Source organism: Saccopteryx leptura, chromosome 8 (assembly GCF_036850995.1).
Source record: "Saccopteryx leptura isolate mSacLep1 chromosome 8, mSacLep1_pri_phased_curated, whole genome shotgun sequence".
NCBI classification, from domain to species: domain Eukaryota; kingdom Metazoa; phylum Chordata; class Mammalia; order Chiroptera; family Emballonuridae; genus Saccopteryx; species Saccopteryx leptura.
This window is the reverse complement of record NC_089510.1, coordinates 54,554,990-54,574,951: the sequence shown is the minus strand read 5'-3', so window position 1 is coordinate 54,574,951 and position 19,962 is coordinate 54,554,990. Positions and strand designations below refer to the sequence as shown.

General features: G+C 49.9%; 1 protein-coding gene across 2 annotated transcripts in view; it reads left to right on the top strand.

The window, feature by feature from the left end:
- The first annotated feature begins 5,014 nt into the window (after nt 1–5,014).
- The window catches only part of HEG1 (heart development protein with EGF like domains 1), a 90,195-nt gene continuing 75,247 nt past the window's right edge, over nt 5,015–19,962 (top strand). For both annotated transcript variants that reach the window (XM_066347830.1, XM_066347831.1), the window contains exon 1: nt 5,015–5,465. In XM_066347830.1, coding sequence (XP_066203927.1) covers nt 5,144–5,465 — 322 coding nt within the window. In that variant the 5' untranslated portion in view covers nt 5,015–5,143. The remainder of the gene's footprint in view (nt 5,466–19,962) is intronic.

Here is a 19,962-nt window from a genome sequence, read left to right as displayed (position 1 = left end):
AGCTAGAAACTCAGGAAATCTTTGACCTCTCTTTTGTCTTGTGGATTTTACCTCCTACAATCTCAAACCCATTTGCTTCTTTGAACTCATTTTTATCATCCTTGTCCAAGAATTATTATTTCTCACTTGCACTCACTTGGAGTTCAGGCATCAGCTCTTGTTTCTTTCTAAATTAGTCCCCATATCATAGCCAGAATGATAATTTCCAATTGCAAATTATGTTACTCCTTACCCCTTTCTCTCCTCCAACTCCCATCTTACCCTACTTCCTTAACTTAAAACCTTAAAGTGACTTCTCTAAGTTTTTAAGATAAAGCAAATGTCTTTAAAATGGACCGTTAGGGTCTGCCCAATCTGATTGCTATTAAAGTCTCCAGCCTCACTCTCTTTTTTAGATGAGTCTTCCCCCCTCTTTCATGCTCCAGTCATATTAACTTTCTTTTGTTCCTTTCCATTGATCTCAATCCCTCCTGCCTCAGGGCCTTTGCAAATACTCTTCCCATTTTCCTTTTCCTGATTAATAGCTAACACATTAGTGTCCTACAAGCTTTCAGATTATGGCTCAGTCTCATGTTTACAGGGAAACCTAACACCCCTCTCCCTAGTGCTGTGCTTTAGAGCACTTTCCATAGCGACAATTTTGTATTCATGTTCTTTTGATTACTGTCTATCTTCTTCAAATCTTTAGGCTCCATGAGGTCTGAGACTCACCCCATACCAGCACAGTGCCAGGCACAGAGTAGTCACTTAGTAAATATTAGTTGAATGACTAAATAAAAGAAAGAAGCTGCTATATTGGGTCCTGGGGTTACAAAGATGAATACGGCACAGAACTTCCCAGAAAGCAGTCCTGGGAGTTTATTGATCTAGAATAAAACAGGTGGGATGTAACCTCAGATCACACAACATTTCTGGGCTAAGTTAGGAGTCAAGCATTCCTAACCTCTTCAGAAGAGGGTGTGGGGACACTCTGAAGAGGTTGACAGTGAAATCAACAGTGAGGGGGTAGGAAGGGACAAGCAGATGAGAGGATGAGTAAACAGATCCAGGGTGTAACAGGGCAATGAGCACATAGCAGAGGAGCAGGCTAGAGGACACAATGCCTGGCCCAGCTCACCACCACTAGATGAAGCTCAATCCAGGTGTCTATGACTGATCTCCCAGTCCTCAGGGACCCTAGTCCTGTGAATTTACTGTTTGCTATGCAGGAACCACTGCATCCCAGCCATGGCAATGCCACCCACAAATTCTGCCACAATTCTGCAGGGCCACTGTCCCCAGGAACTGGGTACACTTCAAACATGTTCAGAATGCAGTGCTATTAGAGGCTCTGGTTACAATAAAAGCATTGTGTAGAGCGCTTCAATCAGAAAAGCTCCTGGTGCCTTCCGAACAATGACCTCATCATGTCCTCAGACCAACCCAGGGAAGCAGCAAGGGTAATGATATTTTTCTTCCCACTGTACAGTTGGGGAGACTGAGGTAAAAAGAGATCAGTTGGCTTGGCAAGGATTGAGAACAGCTCAGGAACTTTGGGAGAATCCAAGGCCCTCTCTGTGGGTCCACCAGCCAGACCAGTTGGCAGAGAAAGACTGCTTAGGCCAAGGACATGCTGCAGCAGAAGACTGCGGTATTGTTTTCTTTGGTGCAGAAGCCCGTGTCATCACCTCTTGGAACCATAGAATGTTAAAGCAGATGGGCCCTGAGGGCTCACTGATTCAACACCCTTGTTTTATGAAGGAGGAAACTGATGAATCTCTTTTACCCTTCTTTTCCTTTCCCTTCCCCACTGATACTGAGTGGTAGGGCAGAGACTGCTGTCTACTTAAATCTCTTCTCCCCTTTTTAGCCTATATGGCTAGACTATATTTCCCAGATGCCTTTGCAGTTTGGTGAGCCATGTGACCACGTTCTCTGCAGTAGGATATAAGAGGAAGTGAAGCATGCCACTGTCCCGCCTGATCCATCAAAACCTCCCATGCTCACATCTCCACTTTCTTTTCATCTCTGGCCGAGTGGGATGTCAATTTTAAGGGCAACTTCGGAAGTCATCCATACATTAGACAATGGCAGAGTGGCCATAGTGTGGATCTCTGAAAGGCTGTGTGAAGAGCCACCCCACTGACCTGAACATCAGTGTCTAAGGCTGTTGAGTGAACAAGAAGAATAAAACATCTATCAGGTAAAGCTGCTGCATTTGGGGGGCCTATTTGCTACTGCAGCCTCGCCTAAACCAATCTAATTAATGGAAGTAGAGACAGGAAAGCCCCTGCAACAACTCTGACTACATACAGTATTGGGTAGTGGAGATACTGGCCTCAATGCTGCTTTCACTGTCAACCACTTTGGAGTGTCCCCACACAACCTTGGAGGGGGGGGGGTGTAGGAATGCCTGACTCCTAACTCAGCTCAGAAATGTGGTCTGCGGTTGCGTCCCACCTGTTTCATTCTAGATCAATGAACTCCCAGGGCTGGAATGGATCTAAGATGTCATCTGATTTATCTCTCTGGCTCCATATAGGACATCTTCTAAACCATCTGAAATGACCAAAATTCTTGTCTGGATTTTTATGTCTCCAGGAAGGAAAGGCTACAAATGTTCTTAGACATCTGTTTCGTATATCCTCGCTACCGTGTCAGAAGGTCTTTACTGACCCCTAAAACAAACAAACTGGAGCACTCCTTTCCAATCACCTAGGTCTAGGAGATCAATCTTTGTTTTACAGGTAAGGAAACTGAGGCCCAGATCACACTGTTAAACAGTGGTAAAGTTAGGACAAGAAGCAAGGGCTCTAAGACAGAGTTGACTACTCTTCCCAAGGTTCTATCTGCTTCTAACTCGCTCTTGCTGTTTCCTCTTGTTCCGTCCTAGGAGGAGATGAAAAAGTGCAGGGATCCCTCTTCACTGTGATCCATCTCTCCAGGTTCTCCTGTGCCTTTCCCTCTTCATCCCCAGGTTAATCCAACACAGCTGACTTGAGCTTGATCATTTCTCTTAGAATTTAGAGAGAAGATTTGAGAGAGTTGAATCTGTGGGTGCCTACAGGGAAGGGACATGTGGCAGGTGCACATTGCTCCTTGGGCCTTTATAGTGAAGGCAGAGTCTCCAGTGGGACCTCTGAATCCACATGAAAAGCCTGTAAGGAGCGTTAAACCCTTGAACACTGCTGGGTGCCTGTGATGGTAACTTGTGCTATGGGAAATGTTGTCTGAGGAAGGAAGGGAGTGGCAGTGACCAGAGCCTCTAAGCACAGTATCTTGGTTTATTGGGGCTTGTCTGGTTTTGTCTGGGCAGCTGGGCAGTTCTGTCTGTTAATATGAGAGCAGGAGCCTGAGAAGCTGAGCTGGGGCCATGAGAGCAAACCAGGTTACTTACAGGGGGATCGTCGTAGGGCGCTTTCTTGGAAAGACCTGGAAATTTCACATGAGGGCTCTGGAAAGTTGGTTTTTGTGGTTCTTTAACAACAAAACAAAATAAAACCAAATTGTTACTCATCACTCCTCTATTTAAGGTGAGCTTGTTTATACAGAGCATCCTTATGATTTCTGCCCAGTGACTCACTTTGGACTGAATCACCAGAAAGTGGGGCTGGGTCCATCGGCAGCTGGACACCAGGATCTGTCCATTCTCCTGCGGGTGAATTTTGGAGCTCTGGATGTCAACAGAGAGCAGAGGAATAGGGCGAAGAGACAGATCTGAAGTCCACAGTCTGAGTTTCCTGAGCATCCGGTGCTCAGACAGGGGTCTCCAATGGAACTGACGAGATCCCCAACAAGCTCCAGTTTTCATTTTAGTTGAGACATTGTCTGAATTATTGCAAATTCTGAATAATGGGGCCAAAATTAATGATGCCACATGGCCATTCATAGATAAATCCCCTTAATCTTTGGGTCTAGCTTCAGGATCTTGAGCAAGTTATTTTCCATTTTGGCCCCTCTTTCTTCAACTAGAAATTAAGAGGTTTGTAGCCCTAACGTTTAGACATTTTATCATTTATTTACTGGAAAGACAGGGGATATGGACACATATGGGACTTTATTTACCAGTAGAATCTGTTTACCCTAAATCTTTCAATCTCTCGCCTGAAGGTTTCTAATTTAAAATTCAGTGATCTCTGACTCCTTTTGTTGAACTTGCGATCTGTAGCTCTTTTCCTGATGGAGTTTGCCCTAGTAGTGCCTGAATTCACAGTTTTCTTTTCCCTGCGGCCTGTTTGGGTGTCCTGGTGGTGACATTTCTGCAGAACTCTGGTGTGAGCCAAAGGCAGTGGTCGAATGGGGATGGAATCCAGGCTGGAGAGGGCGCGGTGAAGGACGGCTCCCGCACTGGCTGCAGGGTGAGTGTTAGGCTTGGCAACAGCAGACGCAGCACCAGCCCTGGGGCCTGGAGGAGCACTGGAGAGGAGTATTGGGGAGGAGTACTGGGGGGGGGGAGTATTGGGGTGGAGGAGGACACTTCAAATTAGTAAGGGTAGTAGTGACAACACGAGATAGGGAGCAGGAGCACAGATTCCACTGCTCTCTCATATCGAAGCACTTTGTAAAATCTAGTTAGTGGTAATTGCATTACCTAGTACCTACCTGCTTTTCACTGATTCATTGTGCATTAAGGAGTTGTGAAATTCTGGTTCCTGATTCGGAAGACTCAGGTTTTCTAATTTTTCTCCTTATGGTAAACCAATAGTAGTGAGTGAGTGAGTGAGTGAGTGTGTGTGTGTGTGTGTGTGTGTGTGTGTAAGAGACCATAGTTGCCCAGCTCCGTGGCTGTCACCCCGCGGTCCTCAGCCCGCGGCTCTGCGGGCGCCGCCCCCGCCCCCTCCTGCCCTCCCCCCTCCTGCCCTCCCCCCTCCTGTCCTCCCCCCCCCCCCCCCCCCCCCCCGCCCTGCCCGGCCGCGCTCGGCGGGTGATGTCAACCCACGGAGGAGCCGCCCGCCCCGCGACCCGCCCGAGCTAATTAGCATGTAGCGGCGCCGGGGCCGCCTCCGCCCGGCCCCACAACTTTTGAGGCGGGGACCGCGCTCGCAGCCTCACTTCGCCGACTTCCCGGCCCCACACGGCACCGGCCGCCCGCTTCCCTCGCACCCGCGCCGCCCCGCGCCCTCCCCGCGCACCGGGCATGTGAGCGCGGGCGGGCGCCGCCACCATGGCCTCGCCGCGCGCCTCGCGGTGGCCGCCGCCGCTCCCGCTGCTGCTGCTGCTGCCGCTGCTGCTGCCGGCGGCCCCCGGGACGCGGGGCCACCCGCACTCCCGGGCCCGCGGCGAGCCGAGCGCGGAGCCTCTCCCCAGCGCGGGGCTGGCGCGGCCGCCCAAGCCCGGCCCCGAACCCGAGCCGCAGTCGCCGCCACCCAGACCGGCCCGGGAGCGCCGCGGGCCCGCGCCCCCCGGCCCCAACCGGACTGCCCTCGCACCGGACGCCGCTGCACGGCCGGGGCCCTCGGGCCGGGGCCCCCGAGGCGGGAGCGCGGGTGAGTGAGAGCCCGCGACCGCGCGCCGAGCGAGCCTCCGGCTGGGGGCGTGGGCGCGCCCTGGGGCCGCATCCCCTGCCCTAGGCCCTCCGCGCTGCTGGACCCGGGCGGGGGCTCGCTGACCCGGGCGTCTGTGGGATCCTGAGGGCGGGCTGGGAGGGAGAGCAGCGAGGAGCGGGGGCAGTGGATTTCCTGGTGGCTGAACTGGGGGGTGTGACCATCGTGTCGTCCCCCTCTTCCCTTGGAAGAAAACTTAATTCCCATGGTGTACCTCAGACCCCACTATCACCGTTCACACACCTTCCTTTAAAAAAAAAAAGGAAAAGAAAAGAGAAAACCCCTAAACCTTCCAAAGTGCCTCTACCACTTCTAGGAGTGATAACCTCTGGCCTGTCCGGTCCCCAGTTCCAGTCTTTTCCTATAGATGGAGAAGTGGTCTCTCCAGATACAGAGCCTGGCTTTCAGACATGAATAACTGATTTTTAAAGAATTCTAGCCCTTAGAATATGGTAAAGGACAAAGGATGTAGTTGGAAACAAAACACTACTCAGGTTCATTCCAAGAGCAGAGGGACTTGGAGGATGGGGTAGGGGGTTGCAAGGGCGAATCCCTGCAAAGCAAACGCTGACGCAGGACTGGCCCTGAACCTTTTCCTCCCCTTTCCTCAGCAACTGCTCAGAGGGCTTGCCCAATTTCCTGCCGTCCTTTTTATCCAGATCCTTCTTTAGATCTGGAAGAAGGCCAAGTAAAATTCCAACTACAGGTATCGTATAATAGCATTGTGACCTTGGGAATGTCACCTGTTTAGATCTGTTTCTTCATCTGTGAAATGGAAGGAATGATCCCTGTTCCTCCTAGCCTCCTAGTGATGATGTGACAAAATGAAAGTAAAAATAATGAAAAGTGCTTTGAACAAAGTCAGCAATGTGGTGGTGTTAGCCAGTGCCTTCCTGCGAGGGACACAGGCTGATCGTATATATTATATACGATCTCTCAGAGTTATTCTGGAGAAGCAAGGTTGCTTTTAACACTAGATGATGATTTGGAGTTTAGGTGAAGGTTGAGAAGATTTCATCTTCTTAGTTGACACTTCGTTCAAGTTTCTTATATCACACAAACTTTGTGGTATAGAAGTTAGCTTGCTTTGTTGAACCTGGGGGTGCGTCTTCTAATTAAATAATAAAAAAAGTTTTTAAAAAATCACATGCCCCAGTAAAAACTCAACTCCGTATTCACTAGTACTCCCATCATTGCAGAATATCTTGTCTTTGTGGATTTCTAAATCACTGGCACAGGTTTGAGGAGCTGAGGAACAGTACAGGAAGGGAGAGTAGAAAGAAGACCTGTGCGAGACACACCCTCAGTGGCTCCGATTTTAGATGATTTAACAACACACATTGTTTTAAGTTCCACGGGAAGGAATTAAGAACATAAAAGAGAACATTTCCTGGCTTTCTTGCACTAGAAAAGTAACTAAGGAACACTATAGTATTTTGTAAGTTTTCTGTGGAGTTCAGGGGACTGTGGCCATGTCAGAGGAGACAACCAGGAATTGAAAGCAGGTTTCTGTGGCTGGTAATCAAGCTTTCTTAGCTTTAGCCCTGATCATCCTAGGAAGTGGGTGGGGGGAATGGTGCTTTGGGGGGGGGGTGTTCTGGCTGGATGAAGCTGGCACATGAGTCTCTTTCCTTCTCTTATGGCAACATGTCACAGACAGCTAGGAGCTAGTCACAGAGAGCTAGGTGTTACAGGAGAGGACAGTGGAAAAAACTGACTTAGGGGATTCAGCAGGTAAGAATTGGAGCTGATCATTGTTGCTAGTAAGGGACGCCCCTCTGCACTAAGTGGCCCACCCTCCCCCACGGGTTTGGCAGGTAACAGTGCTAGTCTTGGCTTTACAACTTTCCCAGTTTGATTCATTTTGGGAGATGAGGGTGATGGAGACTTCAGGTGCTTGAGATCTGGAGGAATGTATGTGAGAGTCCCAGAGAGCAGGCAGGGAGGAGGCCGAGTAGTTGGAAACTCTTCTTACCTAAGAGTCTTCTCTCCTGGTGACCCCATGAAAACTGCCCAGGGAGTGTCGGCTGTTCTGCTGATCTAAGCTGGATCTCAAGTGTGATGTTAAAAACCTGAGATTGGAAGAGAAGAAATTGATTAGTTATTGAAAACTGCTAGAAACCACTAACTTGACTGAGGGTTCACGTATAACCTTTGCTTGTTTTCTGGTGATGGCTCAAACAATGTCACTTAGAGGGGAAAAGAAAGAACAAGAGAGCCAGCATTGCCTGAATTCAGTGAGTCTGAGCTTCCTAATAACCTCCAAGAATTTTCTTTGGACCCTTTTTGGTTGGTCACCATGTATCACAAGGTAGAATCAGGTATATACCAGGGCAGCAGTCCAGGCCCTCTGGTCCACATTGTGTCCTGTGTGTGTATCTGCCCTCTCAGCACCCTGGCAGGTGGCCGTCCAGGCTGGGCACCACCGTTTCTGTGTTTGGGGAGGTGCTCCCTCCTGCTGGTAATGGGCCGAGGTCTTACAAATAATGTTTAATTTGATTGTTGGAGAAACTGCCTCAGCCCCTTCTTCTGCAGGGATGCTTGTGGTCAGTGCCTGGCCCTCGTGACTTGGACTTCCAAATGCTTAGGCATCAGCAGCAGGGACCAGAGATATCCTTTTCTTCCCTGGGGCCACTTCCCGCCCTTTCCTCCTCTTGACAGAGTTTAAGGGTCTCACTGTTAAGTAACTACACTTGCATTCTGTGTGCGGGTTGTTGTCCTGCATTAGACTGCAAGTCCCAGGACAGCAGCCCACCCCCCCCCCCCCCACAACCATTGTTAAGCTCTTGTGCCCACCGATCTCTTGCTGGCTGTTCAGTTGAAATTGTTGCTGATAACTCAGCCCGTGGAGATAGAGAGGATGGCAAGTCCTGGAGGTTCGTTCTCTCTCTCTCTCTCTCTCTCTCTCTCTCTCTCTTTCTGTGTGTATGTGTTTTAAAGTACTCAGGGCTTCCAAGCCACAGTTCTAAGCTGACTTTTATATGCCTTGACTTTTTGCAATTTATAAGCCATGCTTTAATTGTGAGATCTGCTGATGGGGAGGTCAAGGGGGGGGGGGGGCTTAAGTCATAATGAAAATCAATGCAGAAGGAAAGAACTTTCCCACCCAAAGGGGAAATGACGCTGAGTAACTGAGCAGCCAGCCCAAGGAATAATAATCTCAGAAAAATGTGGCTCCCTAGAGTAAAGGAAGTGCTGTGAGCCCAGCCCCTTCTGGGCTGTTGCATAGTTGTCGCCTGAATTGTTGTAACTTTGTGGGCAACTTCTTCATTTGGCTTTAGGTGCTGGGAAAACCAGTACACAGGGCAGTGAAGACCCGGGCTGGGCAAGAGGCAGCCCCGCAGGGAAGGGAGAGGGGCTCTCTTCTAGGAGTCTGACCACCTGTGTCCTGCCCAAGGCGGGAGGAGTGGGGGTGGGGATTCCTGAGAAGCCTGCTTGCTTTAATGGAGGGTGTCCCCAGAAAGAAGAAGGGGTGTGGGGAAAGGGACTCTCCATGCTTGTGTGTGGGAAAAAGGCACATCCTTTTAACCTTGCAAAAACCCTTTTATTGTTCCCCTCGGCATGAGTGCAAATGCTGAACTGCTCTTTTCTGCCCAAGAGCTGAATGATGTAGGCAGAGGGAGAATGAGAGGTGCTGGGTGCCCAGCTGGGCAGTGACTGCGTTCCTTGTCCTGGAGAGCAGGGGAAGGAGCCTCTGCCCTCCCAGTGATCCCCTTCGCCTTCCAGCAGCTCTGCCCAGCTGGCTGGAAACAGTGTTCTTCGAGTTGACTTGTCTCTGAGTCGCTCAGAAAGAGAGCAAAGAACGGATGGCGGTTGAGTTTTCACGAGCCACTTATTGCCTTCAGTGGCTTCCCTCTGCCCCCAGGCCCTTATTGTGTCAACCTTCTGTTTTGGCTGTAGTACATGTCTCTCCCTTAAAAGAATCATAGGGAAGCAACGGAGAAGGAAATTAATGTTGGTTCCTCTTTCAACTTCAAGCCTTTGAGCACCTACCTGTGGTGGGAACTTTCCTGGTCCTTGTCCCAGCTAACCCTCAAAACAATCCCGTGAGAGGTGTTGTTTCTCCTCACACAGTCATGGAAACGGAAGCCTGGGGAGAATGAAAGAGGCAGAATTTAAATCGATTTGACCAAATTGATTTGCGTTTTTCACAGTATCATGCAGCCTCAGTTTTCCCATTGGTAAAATGGAGTGAGAATTGTTCTAGATCTCTAAGATCCTCTCCAGTGCTACATTCTCTCTCCCTCTCTTCTCCAGTCCCTTGCTCTTGCCCCTTCTAGAGAGTAGGGACTGAGATAGGGTGAGAGACGGGATGAGATGACAGCAGTGATAGGGACTACCTGCAGGGTAGAGATAAAAAATTTTTTTTGGAAATTGCTCAAGACCATGTCCTTGAACAAAATAAAATAGTATTTTATATAGAGATTATGAATTATGCTCTAGTTATATGCCGTCCGTAGGTTATTGTTGTCAGAGGTAGCTACATTAATTATCAACCAAACCAAAATGGATTGGTGCTTTCTTAAAGAGCTGGCTCCTGGGAACAAGGCTGGTATTATGAGGTCGTTGTTATGCATAGCTATTCAGTAGGAGGAGAGGTTAAGTGGTACCCCTATTCAGATCCTGTAAAATTGTGTTTTTTTTAAACATCTGTGCCCTCTTCTATTTTCACTGTTCATCTTATATAGACAGAAACAAAGATGTTTTATATCCTGTCTTTTCCCTCTTCTTTTGCTGGAATGTGGCAGATGTCTCTATCTGTGTCACATTTGATTGATTGGTAAATCAGGAAATATTTAAAGAGCTCTTCAAATGTACGAGAAGGGTGTTCCAGGTGATATGGAAGTTATAGTGCAAATCTACGATGGTCCCAGGGCATCTTTTGGGGACACGGACTGGCAGTCTTTTGGGGGCACACACATCAAAATTGTAAAATGTGAAATGATGCATTAGTGATTCACAAGTGAATGTCACGAGAGGATCATAGAGACCTAAGGAATGGTGTGGGTAGACGGGCTACAGCATGCAGAGGTGGAGAAGCTGCTGGCGGTGGGTAGTCTGGGGAAACTTCAGAGCGAAGGAAAGAGTTGACTAGGGTATGGATAGACGGAGAGGGGAGGAGGGCATGGCACCAGCAAAATCCCAAATGTAAAAAAAGCTCAAGATGTTTAAACTGGAGATGGTCAACAGCCAGGAAGGTGGGGTTGGGCAGGGAGAAGACTTGGGGAGATGTTAGGCTCTGGAATAACTGGAGTCATCGAGGACAAGACTGGAAAGGAGGGTAGGGCAGATGGCGGAGGGCTTTAGAGTCCTGTTGAAGGCATGTGTTTTTTGTCACATTGCATTGAGGAGACCCCAGTAGCTTTTGAGGAAGGAGCAGTGTGATTTGCTTGTCCATTTTTCATTTGTGCGTGGTACTGGGGTGCCATGGATGAACTACGGACAGGTCTACCCTTACGACAGCCAATAGTTATTTCATAAATACCAAATGCTGGCAGGCACTGTATTGCTGCATTGGTGAGAAAAGACTGAAAGCGGGGCACAGGCTAGAATGGAGGTGGTGGACCTTGAAAAGGAGAGACGCAAGGGCCCTTTAAAAGGGTAAGGAAGGGCCCTGGCTGGTTGGCTCATTGGTAGAGAATTAGCTGGGCATGTGGAAGTCCCAGGTTCGATTCCAGTCAGGGTACACAGGAGAAGTGACCATCTGCTTCTCTACCCCTCCCTCCCATCTCTCTCTCTCTTCCTCTTCTGCAGCCATGGTTTGAATGGTTTGAGCAAAGTTGGCCCCAGGCACTGAGGATTACTCCATGGCCTTGCCTCAGGCACTAAAATAGCTTGGTTGCTGATCAACAGAGCTATGGCTCCAGATGGGCAGAGCATCACCTGGAGGTTTGCTGGGTGGATCCCGGTTGGTCGCATGTGGGAGTCTGTCTCTGCCTCCCCGCCTCTCATTTAATAAAAAATGGGTAAGGCAGGACGACCCAGTGACTACTTGACTGTGGGGTGATGGCAAGAGGACCCCGTGACTGCCTGGTGGTGGGTGACGGGAAAGTAAGAGGCACTCAATTGCCTGGGTTTCCGGTGCTTTCACAGTCAGGGCGGCAGCATTTCTCGGTGGAAATATGCTGTGGACAGTTGAGAATGTGCCACTGACCTGGGAGAAGTCGGGCAGAGGCAGCCTGGAGGGGTCGAAGCCACAAGAGAAGAGGAAGCCTCTCTGCCCGGGTGGAGAACATCCAGTGAGGACAGTGGGCGAGGAAGCGGCATTGCCAAGGAGCCAGCCGGCCTGAAGGCACAGCAAGGGCTGGGCAGTCCCGGCTGGCCTATGGATTGGCAGGTGGCTTGAGTGGACACACAGTTTATGCCAGAATGTGACGGTCTGTGAAAGTACACGCAGGTTAACGTGTCTATTGGGACTTGTCATCTCACCCGGGCACTACCCATGCTAAAAGGAAAGGGGAGACGGGGAGTATGAGGCCTGAGGAAGGCCATTGGATTTGATTCTGAGAGGTTGAGGGGAGCCTTTAAGAGTGTAGCAAGAAGCCTGCTCACTGTGTCGGATGGGGCAGACATTGACCTCCCTGGGCTCAGTTTAACAGGGACACGAAGGAGGCAAGTCGGAGAGAACCATCGCCCTTGACGCCCCCCCCCCAAACCTGTTGTCAGTCTCCCACTCTTCCCATGTGAGAAGTTGACAGCGCCGACACTTAGTCACTGAAACAAATCGCCTGGAAGCTGCCCTCCATTCCTCTCTTTTCTCACCCCCTACATCTTCTTTTTTTTTCTTTTTGCAACTCCAGTGTATTCTGTTTCTAGAGCATATCACAGATCTGCCTTCCTTGTCTACACTGCTCTTTTCTGCTTTCCCTGTGTGCTCTCCTGCTCTCCGCTGATCCTGCTCACAGAAGTCCAAGTGATCGTCTTAAAATGTAATTCAGGTCACCTCACTCTCGGGCTGAAAACCCTCCAAGGACTTTGCATTGTACTTAGAATAAACTGCAGACTCCCTGCCGGAATGCATGGTCCGCAGGAGCCGACCCCGCCAGCCCTCTGGCCTCATCTTGCTCCACTCCCCTCTTCCAATCACACCAGACAACTCTGTATACATGTCAGACTTTTTCCTGTCCTGGAGACTGGCACCTGGTGTCGCCTGCCTGTTGTGGGACCAGCCTGGTAGCCAGTACAGAGGCCCGGAGGCCAGCACAAGCGTGGATGTTTCAGGCCTGGAGGGAAGGAAGGCCACAGCGCTGAGCACAGTTGCCGTGAGAACTGCAGTCAGGAGGGCAGACTGTCTTCTGGGCTCTGTGGCGGGGTCTTAGCGGAGGAGAGATGTGGAGAGTTGACTGTGGAAGACCAGAGGAAGTGAAGGTGGGAAGCCAGGGCTCATTCAGTGCCTCACTCGTGGTAGTTGTTGAAGAAATGATTGCTGAAAGAGAAAATGGGTCCAGGTGTAAAAGTTGGAGGTGGAAAGAGGATACGTGCTTGCAGTCATCTTTCTGACTGAGCCGTCCTTACGTTCCTGGACCGTCAGAGCGTGGGGTGGGCTGGTCATGACCCTCCCCGTGCTTCACCCCCAAAAGCAGTGGAAAGTGGACTGGTCGGTCTCCTCTCCGGGTGAGGGGAGGGCAGGGCTGCCACTGGAGCAGAGACCGGCCCCCTTGTTGTGGGGTGGGCGCCGTCTGTGGGGCTCGGTCTGGGGGGTGCGGGGTGGAGGCAGGCTCTCTGGAGTCAAGGGTTTGGCTGTACATGTGTGAAGTGTTTGCCTTTTTCTTACTGTGTTTCTGCTTTCCTTGTTGGCCCAGAAGCTGTCAGAGGGTAAAGATGCTTCTTCCTTCAGGCAGGGGCCCCTCCTCCCTGACATTTGTGTCCCTGCCAAGGACCCTATGCCCAGAGAAGCCTAGCTTGCCATCAACCAACAGTGAGGCCATGAGGTGACATTTCTGACTCAGGCTTAAGATCAAGTTCTCACATTTTGTTTTTTCTAAGCTATATGGTCACCCTTGCATTTAAAAAATGATCATTTTTACTTTTTCTTGATAATAAACATTTTATGTGTTTATCATACAATTTGGAAGTTAAAGTGAATAACAACAAATAAAATATTACCTGTATTCCAGCTACTAGAAGAGTATTAAACATCAGCAATTCTTACTGTTTGTCATTTGCCTGGAATATAAAGTTTTATATATCCATAGGAATAGTCACGTGCATATCCAGAGCAGATAACTGTTCCATTCCACCCTCACAGAGAATCTGGCGAGCCCTTCGCCACGGAAGTGTCGGGGTGACTCCACCTGGGCAGGGAGGCAACCTGGTGAAGTGCTTTGACAAAGTGGCCAGGCAGAAGGCAAACAGTGTTTTAGAAGAACCTGGTATGCAAAATTTGGGACGGGGCAAGAGAATGCCGTGGTGACCTATATCTTTCTAAATGAGAGCCATTTCATTGGCTGTAATTGATTCTTTAAATTGTGGAGTACTGGGCAAAATTAGATTTTTGTTTTGGGTCTATAAGAACATTTTGAGAATTCTTGACTCAGGGTTAGAAGGAACTTTAAAAGGTCCATCTTTTATTCATTAAATGATGGAAAAGCCTATTTCCAAAATATGGAGGAAAGAGAAGGCTCCCTGTCTCGTTCCAGAGGTCCCACCCATCCTTTTGCATCCACCCTGGTTGATTTCCAGCCAGAGTCAGTAAATTTCATTTTGTGCTTAGAAACTTTTGGTCTCTGTTCAGGGCACAATGCAGATGCAAGGTCACCTTAGGTTGGGAGATTATTTGATAAATCCAGATGCTTCCATTGGAGAGATGAGGTGGCTGCAGCTCTCAGACGTTGCCTGGAGAGGCGCTGGACCCCAGTGCCGCAGTTCCACACTGCCGTGGTGACAGGCACAGCCATAGTTAGGGGTGGAAATGGGACTCCAGCAACCTGGACTGGCTACAGGTGAAAGCGGGTCCAGAAGGTCAAATTTTGTCTTGCCACATCACCACAGTGTGACTTTGAGCAAATCACCTTCACTTCTGGGCCTCCGTTTTCTTTATTATGAAACGAGGCCTTGGTCCATCCCGTGGTAAAAAGCTCCGTTCCTCAGAGGGCCCATCTTTATCCTGTGAACTCCCGACTTCCCTGAGGCTGGCATGGAGTGTGAGGAGACTCAACACCACACCTGGCTTCTGAGCGCAGGGTCTGGGAGCTGTGGGAGGCTGTGTGCGTGACGAGGGAAAGGGCCTCGCGGGGGATCTGCATGTGTGCCTGCGAGCCTGCCAGACCTCCAGCTCCTTGGGAGGAAGCACTAGATTTGAACCATCTTTGCTCCCTAGCGCCTGGCACAGGCCTCAGCCCAGGGAGCATGTGTCCAACCCGTGGCCTCCAGCTGCCCAGGGGGTCCGGCAGCAGTGCCTGCACGCCGCGTGATCCAGGACTCCTGTAAGAAGGAGCTGGCAGGAACACCTGCCAAGTCTACAGAGGCTGTTAAAAATGGATACTTTCTTTGCTTTCATATTTTGATTCTGTGGTACTTGTGCTTTAAGGAACTCTTCTGGCTTCCCTGTTATGTAAGAAGATTTGAGGGAAGCTTACAGGTCAGGTGGTGTGGCAGGCAGGCTCTGTGTTCCCCGTTCCTGAGATTTGGGGGGGGGGTTGCGGGGAGGCTCTGACCCCACTGGAGACTGAGTAACAGTGGCTCCCACCCTGCTCTGGAGAGGAGTTGGGCTGCTGGAGGTAAGGAGATGGATCTGATAAGTTGGTCAATTTTCTCTTCATGGTCTTTGCTACATTGGGAAATGAGGACCAAGGAGGAAGATGGGTGATGAGAAGAGGTCAGAGGCCAAGGTCAAGCTCGCCAGCTGGCCCTGCACCATCCTGGCCCATTGAACTGAAGCTGCCCCATTGGAGGAAGGAACAGGAAGAACACAGGAGAAGGCTGCCTGGTAGCAATCTAGTGACGTGTTGTTCTTTGCATAAGAGTGATTGTCATATGCTAGGCCAGCACTGAAAACCACTCCTTGTTCCTTCCCTGGTGGCAAGAAGAGATGGGCACAGCTCTAACTTGGGGACGTTTCACTCCTGGAGCCTCTAGGGTAGGGCTCTGGTGAGACTTTCCTGGGATCATGTTTTGTCAGAGCCCTGCTGGCTTTGCAGTAGGAGACCGGAGAGGTCCTGGCTTGGGGGCCAGACTGCCTCAGTTCAAACCCCAAAAGTGCTGCTTACCAGCTGTAGGACCTGGGTAGATTATTCAGCCTCTCTGTGACATCATTTTCTCATCTGTCAAGTGGGCAATAACTAGGCTCTCCTCAGGGAATACGTGGCATATGGCCCCTGGGAAGCAGACTGCCCACTGCCCGGGGGGGAGAGCTCTGCAGGTACTGGCACCGGGGATGCACCGGAAACCAGTGCCTATTTCTGCAGACCATCATAGAAGATAGCACCCACTCCATCTCCAGGCCTCTTGGACAGAGGACAAGTTCTGAATGCAAAAGGCTTAAGTCTACCTCTGTTACCTGGTCCTTCCTCACCCTGGACCCCTGCCGACCTCACCCCTTGGTCTTCCTAGAACTTTCTCTTCATCCTTAGCTTTAGGTGCAGAGAGGAAGGAGCAAGATTTGAAGTGAGAAAAACTAAGCACCATGGCCTTCCCCTGCAGTCACCTGAGGAGACCAGATTAACACACACGAAGCAATTAGGACTCAATAGAAACAGTATGTGAGGTGTTTGCTACAAAATAATAAGCCTTTGAAAATCAATCATACTGGGCCAATGAGTGTTCCCTTCTTCTGAGAACCTCTGGAGGTTGGGACACATGCCTCTGAGCACGTGAGGGACTTGGGAGCCACCTTCAGAGCCAGTGCATGGGCCCTGAGCAGCTCCCTGGTGTTTCTTTGCAGGGAAACCTCCTTCTGGACCCAAGATGGAGTCACTCACCTCCATCACTAGCATCAGTCACTAGATTGAGCTTTGAACTGTAGTTTCCAAAATAATCCAAACTCATTATCAAGGGATGAAAAGTCAGGAAACTCCAGAGAATATTCACAGGCTCTATTGACAATTGGAGAATTTTAGAAAACAGCTTGAGCAATCACAGCATTGTTGGAATAAGTATGTCTTAATGGGATCTCTTTGTAGAGGATCAAATCCACTGAACATGTGAATTCTGGTGGTTTGTTAGGAATTATATAGCAGGGGTCGGGAACCTTTTTGGCTGAGAGAGCCATGAGCATCACATATTTTAAAATGTAATTCCATGAGAGCCATACAATGACCCGTGTACGTTATGCATTATCCAGTAAAAATTTGATGTTGTTCTGGAGGAAAGCTGTGATTGGCTCCAGCCACCCACAACCATGAACATGAGCGGTAGGAAATGAATGGATTGTAACAGATGAAAATGTTTTATATTTTTAACGTTATTATTTTCTTTGTTAAAGATTTGTCTGTGAGCCAGATGCAGCCATCAAAAGAGCCACATCTGGCTCACAAGCCATAGGTTCCCAACCCACATTTATAGTGTAGTCAGGTCTTGTGGTAATGGAGGCTTCTGTCAGTAGCTGCTGGAAGAGCTAGGGAAGGGAGATGCCAGCGGCCGCTGAAGAGCTCTGTTGGGCTCAGAGGACTTTGATCTTAGTCCCTTCAGTTTCTAGCTCAGTGTCACTCATTGGGCAGCTATCTAATGCCTCTGGGTCTTACTTTTGTCATGTTAAAAATGGGGATAATAATATATATCTTGCTTCCTTAACAAGGCTTTTGAGGAAGAATAAATATAATTATACTGCAAAAGCACTTTTAAGTGTGGACATAGCAAGTAATTTGAGTCATCATACAATGAACTATGACCTTGGGCTAGGTGGTCCATCTCTGAGCTTGTTTCCATAATGAATTAATCCAGTGCATTTCCACCTTTTTACACTTGGGGACTGGTGAAAATAGGAGAATTATTTTGGGGACTGCTAAGACAGAAGTCACCCTGAGTATAAGCGAATTCAACTAAGATCATTGGCTCCATAACCTTCACACAACATCAGGGTGGTTAACTCTTTTGCAGACCAGCACGACATTTCTGGCAGACTGGTCCGCGGAGCGGCAGTTGTAAACACTGAATTGTTCCACATGGACAAGCTTAGTAAACATGCGTGTGCTGTGTGCGTGTTTGTCGCTTACCCAGGCCACGTAGGTATCATTACCATGCTGAGGGAGGCGGGGCTTCATGAAGAAAGTCGATGTAGGAGGGTGAGTAGAAGGTTGGAGAGGAGGTGGAGAGAGGAACATTCTCCACAATCTCAGTGGCCGTGTTCAGTCCTTCGTCTGTTTGTCCTCTCGGATACCTCTGGTGGCCACGATCTCCCACTGCTCTCCCTCCCACCAAGTGGGATGTTCTCCACAGTCCTGCCCTGCCCTTGGCCTTCTGCCGCCAGCGCAGGTTAGTAATTTTTTTTTTTTTTTTTTGTATTTTTCTGAAGCTGGAAACGGGGAGAGACAGTCAGACAGACTCCCGCATGCGCCCGACCGGGATCCACCCGGCACTCCCACCAGGGGCAACGCTCTGCCCACCAGGGGGCGATGCTCTGCCCCTCTAGGGCGTCACTCTGCCGCGACCAGAGCCACTCTAGCGCCTGGGGCAGAGACCAAGGAGCCATTCCCAGCGCCCGGGCCATCTTTGCTCCAATGGAGCCTTGGCTGCGGGAGGGGAAGAGAGAGACAGAGAGGAAGGAGGGGGGGTGGAGAAGCAAATGGGCGCTTCTCCTATGTGCCCTGGCCGGAAATCGAACCCAGGTCCCCCGCACGCCAGGCCGATGCTCTACCGCTGAGCCAACCGGCCAGGGCAGGTTAGTATTTTTTGAGCACTTACCATGAGCCACCGTCTTTCATAAGGGATATAGAAATGTGACCAAATAAGTTATAATTGTATAACGAGATAAAGCAATAGCTGAGAGGGAGAGTTTTCTCTGGAGAAGACTTCTTGGAAGTGGTGGAGTCTGAGCTGGTTGTGAGAAATGAGTCAGATTTTGCCAGAGGGCCAAGCAGAAGGTTAGCAGGGTGGGAAGCATGGCCAGAATGAAGGCACAGTCTCACCTATTTCTCTGAGGGGTGATTCTCAGAACTGTCTTCCTTCAGAAATCCAGTTCTCTGCAGTCAGCTGCCTGCCAGACATCCACGTGCTCATATGCATCATCTTCAAGACAACAGATGACGGTCCCTTTGGTTGTTAATGGTCTCATTAATCTCTCTGTTGCACGTTCAAAATCTCCACCATCTTTGCCTTGCCTTGTCGTACTCACATGTAATCACCATCGACTTTTCCCTCCTTTCTTCTCATCCTCCCTCCCTCCCTTTCTTCCCTCCCTCTTCTGAATCCTGCCAACACACTTAACTCCATCTGGGCAATGAGCTACAGAGGCTCTCAGGATGTACCACTCCATTTGCATCTCCAGACGGCAGTGTAGATGCCCGCATCCTAGGGAGGCCTCCCGGAGGCCCGCCTGCGCCGGCGGAGGCTGCCCCTGTCCGCCGGCTCCCCTTGTCTGAAGAGGCTGCTTTTTCTTGAAGCTCGAGGTCTTCATTGTGCTCTTTCCTTTCATATCCTCATTCTTTCTCTATCTCTGTAGTTTTTTTTTTTTTTTTTTGTATTTTTCTGAAGCTGGAAACGGGGAGAGACAGTCAGACAGACTCCCGCATGCGCCTGACTGGGATCCACCCGGCACGCCCACCAGGGGCGACGCTCTGCCCACCAGGGGGCGATGCTCTGCCCCTCCAGGGCTTCGCTCTGCCGCGACCAGAGCCACTCTAGCGCCTGGGGCAGAGGCCAAGGAGCCATCCCCAGCACCCGGGCCATCTTTGCTCCAGTGGAGCCTCGGCTGCAGGAGGGGAAGAAAGAGACAGAGAGGAAGGAGGGGGGGAATCGAACCCAGGACCCTTGCACGCCAGGCCGACGCTCCACCACTGAGCCAACCGGCCAGGGCCTATCTCTGTAGGTTTTAAAATTGGACTTTCTTTGGAGCCAGACACACCTGAGTTGGGGTCCTGTTCTCCTATGAGCTGTGTAACTTTGGTCCGTTTCCTTCCTCTCCCGACGCCCCGGGAAAGCCGGGCACCTACCTGTCAGAGCCACTGGTAGGGTGGGCTGGGCCAGTCCACGTGAAGCGCTCAGGCTCGGGGCCCACAGGGAGCAGAGGCTCCACGGTTGGGCTGCGATATAATAATTATAGTACTAACCCTGTTCTGCTGGTGTTTTGTTTTGTTTTTTTAACCCTCCCTAGCTTTGTTTCTTCCTCCCGCTGTGAGTCTTTCCCTTTTGTTTGCTTTTTCCTTTCACCCCTTCCTTTTTCCTCCCTCTTTTATCTTTTTCTTAACTGGCTAGGGCATACAACTGACTTTTAAAATATTGGTTATATTTGAGTCGAATGTCAGGTTTCCCAAAGTTAATTTTAAAAGTCTATTAGTAAACTTCT